Source organism: Gavialis gangeticus, unplaced genomic scaffold (assembly GCF_001723915.1).
Source record: "Gavialis gangeticus isolate Ggan-Ray unplaced genomic scaffold, GavGan_comp1, whole genome shotgun sequence".
NCBI classification, from domain to species: domain Eukaryota; kingdom Metazoa; phylum Chordata; order Crocodylia; family Gavialidae; genus Gavialis; species Gavialis gangeticus.
The window spans coordinates 140,642,594-140,652,485 of NW_017729032.1; the positions used below are offsets into that span (position 1 = coordinate 140,642,594).

At 41.1% G+C, this 9,892-nt stretch overlaps 1 protein-coding gene across 2 annotated transcripts in view; it reads right to left on the minus strand.

Moving 5' to 3' along the window:
* TUBGCP3 (tubulin gamma complex associated protein 3) overlaps positions 1 to 9,892 on the minus strand; it is a 116,640-nt gene that overhangs the window by 80,266 nt on the left and 26,482 nt on the right. For both annotated transcript variants that reach the window (XM_019524888.1, XM_019524887.1), the window contains exons 2-4: positions 7,933 to 8,040; positions 4,393 to 4,460; positions 192 to 269 (exon numbers count right to left, since the gene is read on the minus strand). In XM_019524888.1, coding sequence (XP_019380433.1) covers positions 192 to 269; positions 4,393 to 4,460; positions 7,933 to 8,040 — 254 coding nt within the window. The remainder of the gene's footprint in view (positions 1 to 191; positions 270 to 4,392; positions 4,461 to 7,932; positions 8,041 to 9,892) is intronic.

Consider the following 9,892-nt stretch of genomic DNA (forward strand, 5'->3'; position numbering starts at 1 on the left):
ATATTAATACTTCATGTTCTCTACTTCTAACTGCAAATTAAATTCAAATCTACACTAAAACAATGCAAACTTTTCTAGTATGGGAGCACTTGTATAGGCGATTTAAAGGTGATGCTCTGGATAGCAACTCCTCTTAAAATTGCTATTCAAACCAAGACAATTGTCAAATATTAAAAGAACACATCACCTACCTTGTTGGACTGTTTACGTGGATCTTCACTAAGGCTGAGCAGGAGGTAGAGTATTGACCATTTATTTTTCAAAACGCCCTACTCGGAAAGATAAGAATACATTAGATAACAATAAAGACTGTTTCACAACTGTCTCTAGATTTCATTCCATTTTACTCTAACCCTTTCTACCTAGCATGCAGGCAACTCAGTCTCTGATCCAAGACATCTTGGACTAGTCCTTGCTTTCCAAGACAAAAGGGCAGGATCCTTGTGAAATTCAACATACCACTCCCTTTCTCTGCTGATCACCTTTTAGGGAGGCCTCAAAGTTAAAAAGCTCTAATTTGGTATTACTTTAAACAAAACACACAAAGAAAGGGACCCACCGTTTACAGTGTAATAGCTACCAAAACATAGCTAATATCTCACCTTTGGCTACATACAACAGCTAATGTATCAAATGGAACAAAATCCAACAGGAAAAACAAGTGGAGACGCAGGATGCTATACTGAGGCATATCAGAAGCCTTTTAGATCTCAGGAGGTAATGTGCTCTAAAGAAAATTCCAAGCCATCCTTTAAGGGAGGGCTGTTCAACTTCTAAACAGCTGGGGGCTTCCTGTCCTGAAGGCTGTACCAGGGCAAGCCACAGGCCTCTGGTCTGCCCACCACACAGATCCACCCCTACACCAGCTGCAATGCACAGGAGCCTGCACACACCCCCTGTACCACATGCTCATGCAGGAACTCCTCCCTGACTCCCCCTAGCACTGTGCACCCATAGCCTTACCCTCAGCTCCCTGCACCATGCCACATTCTACACCACCCCCAGGAAAAGGTTAAGAAAAACAGAAGATGAAAGAGGGAAAGGGAGCCCACAGACTGACTGCTGTTGCAATGGCAGAAGCAGTGGCTGGGCAGAAGCCCTGGGAGTCACAACTTAACCACCAGTTTAAGAAAGAAAGAAAAAAAAAAAAAAAGACAAACATACAAATTCATTTTCATTTGACTGCACATTAACATAGTTAGACACAGATTTATTTATGGCAAACACAAAGGAACTGGCAGCTAAAAAGCTTCGAAATTTACTGATCTATCATTTCATACAGAGATTTAGTTACAGAGTTGAGTCTTTCTGAACAAGTGTTCAAAAGCCAATTTCTCTTAATTTAAAAAACACAACCAAACCAAACAGGTCTGTAAGCTAGCAAAATGAAATAGTGCTAATTTTTCATAAAGTTTTGGGTAATCCAAAATAAACAAATAATCCCAGCTACTCAAAGTCAATCCTATTTATAGAACAGTTTGAAGTAATATCTTCAGCACTTGGTAACTGCACTAGCAAGCTCAATTTGTAAGACTGAAAGGTTCAATGGTTTCTGCTCAAAAAGTTTTTTTTTTTTTTTTTTTTTTTTTTTTTTTTTTTACAAAATACAACGACAATAGAAGTTACAGAAATATTTTGCCTTCCTATATGTTATTTCAGTTTGTGGAAAGAAGTTGTTTTTCCATTTGAATTATTTTCTCTACCTGTTCCTTAAACACTGGAGTAAGAGACTTACCATATACTTCCCTCCACAACACTAAAAAGCAAACACCTTCTTTAGTTGTACCTTTGCCAGCTTAATACAAAAGTAATGCCTTCTAGGTCACTTCACTCAATAACATCTAGCCCACACCATTACCTTCAGGTTCTTTTTTAATATGCAGTCCTAAGTGACAAGACGGACTCTACTAAGCTCCTGACACTTGGACCATTAATTTCCTTAATGCTTTAAAGATAGCTTGGGACAGACCCAGGATTTTATAACTCTGCATTAGCCTCTGCAAAAGCACAATGCCAATGCAACCTTCTCAAGACAAGAAATTCAACTGTATGCAAGAAGTCCTGATTTCTTAGGGTTTTCACAACGTGACTAAAACCAAAAGGTAACAATAATGAAAATACTGAATATCGTTTTCATTTTTCCATATCCATCTTTGACAGATGGAAAATAAGGAGTGCTCAACCTCCAGGTCCCCAAGCTAAATTCAGTTCTTGGCACCAGCCTGCAAGGTGCCTTGAGATCCATTTAAAGGTGCCAAGGGGTGCCACACAACATTAGCACTGTTAAGTATGCAAACAAGATTCACAAGTATAGTGTTGCAAAGGGAAGATATCTTATGAATCTTGTTTGCATACTTAACAGTGCTAACGTTGCGTGGCACCCCTTGGCACCTTTAAAAGGATCTCAAGGCACCTCGTAGGCTGATGCCAAGGACAGAATTTGGAGATTTCAAAAAGGAATCCAAAGTGTTAAAAAACATTTTGACTGGTTGTGGCCATTCTGGAGTTCTTTGCAAGAGAAGAACTGCTCTATTATGTTTCTGTAGTAAAAAAATGGAGTGAAAATTAAGAGTTGACATTTTCAGAAGGATAATTTTGCATATAAAAAAGGTTGAGAACCAGTATCTTAGAAAGTCAGTCATTCAGACAGGTACAAGCTTTTGTAGAAAACAGCCTACTTCATCAAATCTTATAAATAGACTTACAGACAGAAATGGTATAAAACAAAGGAATTTAAATTGGAATAAGAATCTAAATATAAGAAGTAAGAGACAGGGAAAAGGGCACTGGAGAGAAACTAAAGGCGTGTTGAAGAGGTCAACAGGGATAAACAAGCCATTTTACACATTGAAAGACATAAAAATACACAGCAGGATTAGTTGAAAACTAATCCAGAGTCAGGTACATACACCTGTCTAAAAGGTAAGAATTTCTTACTGGTACAAAAGTAGCCTGGGACCTGGAGCATACATGTGTTTCAGCTCCCTGGCTAAAAAGCTACACAGGCAAGCTCTCCATCCAGGGGGCACTATGAGGCTTCTCTGGGCCACCACCCTCAGGTGAACCCATTACTTGAAAACTAGTTCTCACCTGTGCCTGCCAAGAGGGCAGAATGTCAAAAGGCAGCCTGCAGATTTTAAAAGCAACTTGTGTGAAGCCCAGATGGGCTGCACATAAGGGGACTCAAAGTTGGAGGTACAGGGAACCAGGGCTGAGGACAACTGCTCTGATCCTTTGTCCTGGCTCCCTGGCTTTAATTGCTGTGCACCACCTAGCACCACATACAGTATTTAAAGTCTGTGGCACCGTGAACTGGGAGGGAACAGCTCTCCTGGCTCCTGTTCCCCAAGGCTTTAAAACCCCTGTCCTTGCCACAGCAGGAACTCAGCTCAACAACCTCCCCGAGGCTGGGACAGCCTTGCAGCCATGGCACAGCTATCAAGCTACCCAAACCTCAGCAGCCTTCCAGCTGTGACAGCATCTCCCACCCCCACTCTAATTCCACCAAGAGGCACAGGAGGGGAAAAGGAGTAGTGGGAAACAGTTTTCCTGTGGCTGCAAAGCTGGGCAAGTGCAGACAGCCTTGCAGCCATGAGAGAATCATCCCCTGCCCCTCCCCACATATGCCTCCCAGGGGACATGGAGGCATGCACAGAACAAGAGCTCTTCTCCCTCAGCATGAACTTTCCCAGGGCTCCCAAAGGGTTCTCACTAGACAACAGTCCCCGAACCTGTCCTGTCAATTAGCTAAAATTCTTCCAGGGCTGGATCCTCTTGGGACTCTGGGAGGCCTCCAACCCTGCACCTGCCTCAATGCACTCCTCCAGGTTGAACTGGAGAAGCATATTTGGCAGGGGACTCTTCTGTGGCTGGAACCCTTCAGCATGTGCACCCATGAGTGTGTGGGTAGAACAAACAGAAGAAACCTCAACCTTCAGCATGAAAACCTCAGATTACTTAAATTCAAGAGGGCTGTTTAAAGAAAAAAACCCAACCAAACAAAAGTGAATCAATACACTGCAGGACACATTAACCTAAAATAAGTGGCAGTGAGATAATCCTTCAATTTTACATATCAAAATAAACATTTCTATTTTTACGAAGCTACTTCCTTCCCATAAAGTGTCCTTCAGGCAGTTTTACTTGAACTAAAATAATACTGTTGATTTTTTTCCAATTTTAATTTTCAACTGAGCTAATTTCTTGCTTTTGCATTAGTGATTTAGCACCAAGCCCAAAAGCAACATATTAGTAATAATAATTCATTTATATGAAACCACACTCCAACTGTTTGCTACCCAGTGCAATGTCAAGTTATGTACAAGGATAATGTACCTGTGCTTTCAGTTTCCCTCTGCACAGCAAAATAACTGTAAAACACTATTACTGTACCTGTGAACTGAGTTTTCTGTAGAGCTCCGAAAACAAAGCAGCATCTGCTTCCCTTCTTTGTCTGACAACTGTAAAAAGAAAGTTTGCCAAGTTGAAAATAAAATTCCAGCACTCATCCTGAGACATCACATGAAAGCACAATGAGGCATTTCACTACAGATCAACACATTCCTTGGCTACTAAAAATGGCTTTTGCTAAGAGTAACCTGGATGTTAAATGTGCTGGTATCTGAGCAAAGAGAGGAATTTCATATAAGCCATTGCAGTTACTAGAGAATAACAATTTCTGGTCAGTACCAGTTAGAACCAATGACATAAATCCTATTAAATTCAACTAAATCCTATTATGATCCCAAGGTACTGAAGCTCAATAAAAGTTATTCTAGCATTCATGACCTACATGGACCCAGTCTTAAGTATCCACTGACATTTTTATATTCTCCATAGCTCTGCTTACAGGCTGGTTTTGTTTTTAAAACTGGTTTTGTCCAAAAATAAAAAAAACACAAAACAAAACAAAAACTGACAAATGTATTCATTTGCTGTTAAGCATAATAGAACTATTCCTTCCACCCAACAATGAAGAGTTTGACACACATTTATCATTTGGGTAGGTTTAAGGAAGGCAAACCCTTTTATGAATTCTTTTTTTCCCCACTTAAAACAGGACCCCTCAGATTGAATGGGATTATGGGGGCCTTTCTGGGCCAGATCCAGACCAAGGGTTAAGGGTATCAGGGACCTGTGAGGAGTTAATGGAGCCAGCCCTTACCCAACTACTACAGAAACTCCTTCCCAATGAAGCGCTGTACCCTGAAATTCTGTGTCAGGCTCTATATGCATTCGCCCTACCTCCAAAATTCCCAGCCCCTCTAGAAGCCCCACAAGCCAGAAGACATGGCTCCACAGTCTGGACAAGTCAACAGACCATGCGTTTGACACCCATGTTTTCAAAGTGTGTTCTCTCTCAAGATATAAACTACTTTACAAAATTAAAATATCATTGTTCCCATTGTACATGTGGGAAGAGTGAGGCACAGGGAAGCAAAGCAGCTTGCTCAGCCTCACACAGCCACTCAAGGACATTGTTTTGTTTAGAATCTCAATGTACCAAAAGACAACCACCTCAGGTCTCAATCCTGTACATTATTCAATAACATTCTTTCTTCGGAGACAAATTTATTCAGGCTGTCATAGATCTTCAAAAAGACCAGACTACATTTAAAAAAAGCTATATAAAATGCCACAGCCACCTAAATAATAAAGCAATCCTTGTTAAATGTTCTATGCCAGAATTAAAAGCTGTTGCTAAGATTTTTTTGCCCAAAGTTATTTCCTGCACTACAACTCTGAAATAAAATAAATCAAAGTAGCAATGATTACCCAGCTATTTATTTTCACGAGCACAACAACAAAAAAAAACCAACCCACAACAATGAGGGGGGGGGGGGGAAAAAAAACGGGGGGAAAACCCAGGGGGGTAAAAAAAAAAAAAAACCAACCCACAACAATGAGGGGGGGGGGGGAAAAAAAGGGGGAGAAACCCAGGGGGGGTCAAAAAAAAAAAAAACCCACCCCCAAAAAAGGGGGGGGGGGGGGAAAAAAACGTGGAGAGAATCCATGGTGGTATCAAAACAGACACAATCAAGTATGTGCATAAGCTACATTATTCAATACTGACCAAAATATACAGAAACCCTTAAATGTAAGAGAGGCCCTACTGAAAAACAGCCTTGAAACTTGACTAAAGAATTCTACAAGTCCTCTGAAGAAGGCAACAAGAATTCTAATCTAGATAGTCAAGAAAAGTCACATCTTATGATGCATGTCAATCTGACTCTATTTTAACAGAAATGCTGAGGTCCTCAGAGGTATTGAGCATAAGCAGGAGTTTCTAATTTATCTGAATATTCCCTTACAAGATTTGCTTGCACATTTTCCCATAAAATTAAGAATCTTCACAACAGTATTTTGCTCTGCAAGGAAAATATGCTGCATCCATACTGTAGTCCTACTTCCCAGGATGTCTGCACTGCTTCCCAGTGCTCCATATGGCAGGTTGTCAAACTGCGTTCCATGGAACCCAGAGATTCTGTTGTAGGTCATCAGGGATTCAGCAAAGAGAATAGGAGTATTGGTAGAGTGGGCCAGGAGACAATGAGTCACTATTGCCAGACTGGGTCGCCTGGTTCTGTGTTAGTCTTCTGAAAAAGTAACAGAAATTACATGGAAAGGGTTGCATGACTTTAGGAATTTTGAAAACCACTTCCATAGGGCACAGTTCTCCACTACATCTCACCTATTAGTTCCCAATCCACAAAATATTAGCCAATGCCAAAAGCAAGGAGTGGAGCTGCTCTAGGGCAATGCCCCAGTGCCACTCAGGCATAACACAGATATTTCCATGTTTGGTACATATCAGCAAGTTTGTGGATGACACCAAGCTAGGGGGTGCAGTAGATACACTGGAGGAGGAGTGGGTTAGGATTAAAAGTGACCTAGACAAATTGGAGGATTGGGCCAAAAGGAATCTCACAAGGTTCAGCAAGTACAAGCCCTGGACTTGGGACAGAAGAATCCCATGCACTGCTACTGCCAGGGGACTGACCAGCTAAGAAGCAACTGTGCAGAAAAAGGACCTGGGGGTTACAGTAGAAAATAAAATAGATATGAGTCAGTGTGCGCCCTGGTTGCCAAAACTAATGCAGCCCAGTATGCTGCTAGTCAAAGTGTTGCCAGTAGATTGAGGAAAGTAATTATTCCTCTCTATTCTGCACTGGTGAGGCCACATCTGGAGTACTGTGTAGTTCTGGGCTCCCTGACTATAGAAAGGGTGTGGATAAAGTGGAGAGAGACCAGTAAAAGTGGTTCGGGGGCTGGGAGACATGACTTCCAAGGAGAAGATGAGGGAACTGGGTTTAGTCTGCAGGAGAGGAGACTGAGGCAGCCGGGGGTGGGGGGAGGCGTGAGAACAGCCTTCAACCAGGTGAAGGGTGGTTCCAAAGAGGATGGAGCTAGACTGCTCTCAGTGGTGACAAACAGAACAAGGAGCAATGGTCTCAAGTTGCAGCCAAGGGAGATTTAGGTTGGATATTGGGGGGGGGGAACCAAACAAAAAACCCCCCCCCCCCCCCATCACATCGAGGGTGGTAAGAAGCACTGGAACAGGTTACCTAGAGAGGTGGCGAAATCGCTATCCTTGGCAGTTTAAGGCCCAGCTTGACAAAGCCCTAGCTGAAACGATCTAGATGGGGACAGCCCTGCTTTGAGCAAGGGGTTGGACTAGATGACCTCCTGAGGTCCCTTCCAACCCTAATTGTCTGTGATTCTATGACAGAGTGGCTAGGCAGGGAGTGTACCCCTTTTTTTTTTTTTTAAAGAAAGGAAACAGTGGCTAGAAGCCAAAGGGTTTGGCACCCCCACCTCAAAAAAAAGTATAATTTTTTATATTTTAGAAACAGTGCAATAAACACACATGCTGGTTACTAAGAGTTTGAATCCGAGTAACTTAACAGATGAAAAAAAGACAGATAGACGTACGTTCTTTCTTGATTTTCTCTGCCACGAGGAATTCATCTCTTTCAACAGTAGGAGCAAAGTTGCTTCCAATGACTCTCACTGCATACTGAAATTGCTGGGCTGCATCAGCTGAAAGAGGAGAAACAACATTAGCTATTTTAAGTCAGCTTTTAAAAATAGAAAACAGCTGCTAAATGATTAAAAGCTAGTTTAAAGATAAAACTAATGCGCATGTATTTTCTGCAAGAGGTGCGTTCCAACATAGAGGCAGTCATTACAAGGCCACAGAAATCCAGTTAATGAACTACATTATAAGGAATATCCTCCTGACAGCCCATTTTTAAAATTAAAGTCACACTCAAACTAGCTGCCCTTGCATGGACTAATGTGACTATTGACTCAGATTCTTCCAAATATTTTGAGTTTATTAACAAGTGGAATACTTGTGTCACATTTAAAAAGGTATAATACAACATGCTACTTATTCAATATAAAGATTGTTATTTTATGAGTAAGTCTTATGTTCTATATCTAGTCAATTTCTTGCTTTAAGGCAAAATGCAAGTTTCAAGAAGAGTTAGGAGAGTGCTGCATTTTTCTTTTTGTTTGTTTGTTTGTTTAGGTACTTGAAATGTAGCTTAAATTGCTCTGACTGCAATTCATTCAAATGAGAAGTATTTGGGTCAAGCAGATAAGACCATCTCCTATTTGTTACAAACCCTGGGGGAAAAAGTTACATACAAAAGTATGTTGAACATGACAAACTGTTCCTCAGGTACTTTCCTCAAAATAAAAAAGGAAGAGTTCAGCCAACATTTCCTGCAAACCTCCTTTCTTCATATTAAAGTCATCTGAATAAATGCCAGTGAGCAAATGTAAACAGTTCTGAAATGGCAATTCCAGAAGTGTTTTGCTCTCTGTATACTTGAAAACTGACTCCTGCATGAATCAAAGAGCCTACCTACTTTTCTAGTTCTGTGATGAAACATGATCTGGTTGAGCAGATTGATAGACAGTGGAGCAGACAGTAGCAAGAATTCTCAGTTATTTTAAATCTTTCACCTTAAAAGCATTCAATTTATCCAAAAAATTTCCAAACAGATTCCCAGACAATCAGAGATTTAAACCAAAAATTGTCTGAGTGAGGAAGTTAAAAAAGAGACACAAAAAAAAAAGTCAGCTTCTTATTGTAATTGCAAATGCACCTTAGCTACAGGTAAAAGGCAGGGCAGGGTGCCACCCTGCTAACTAACTCATTCAAAAAGGGATAAGTTTTCTTAGGCAATAGCCTACTTCAGCAGATGCTACAGTCTGTCAACTGTGATAGCTTAATCCTTTCTGAACAAGTTTAGTCTCTAAAAAGTGCCACCCTGCCCTGCCTTTTCCCCCACAGAAAAGGGGAAATTGCAATTACACCCTGCCATGCCTTCTACCAGACTTCAGAAGAACACAGCTAACAACCTCTCTCCATCTTAAATATAGAGAAGGCAAAGCTTTAAAACAATAATTCTCAAGCAAGGTGCTTTGAGACATTTCAAGGATGTTGTGGGGTGCCACTGTTAGGTATGGAAACATGATAAAACCAAGAGATTTCAAACAGAAATCCATAGTGTTAAAACCTGCTGTGGTCAGAGTTCTTTGCAACAGAGGAACTGCTTAGTTACCATATTTACACAAATATAAGACAACACCCAATAACAATTCTATATATGGAAAATGTATAAATTTGTTCTACTTTTCCAGGCATTTAATCTAATTATTGGAGGCTTGCCTTGAATTTGTCCCCTTCCCACTGCTCCAGCACAGAAGAATAAATTGGGGAAGCGGGCAAGGAAGAAAAGCCAGGTAGTCCCCTTGCTTCCACCACTACTTCCCCCTGTACCCCTTGCCCTTCCCTCCTTGTCAGACCCTGCTCTGTCTGAGCACATGGAAGTGAGAGGCAAATCTGAAAACACTGACTACAAAATAAACATAGCCAGGA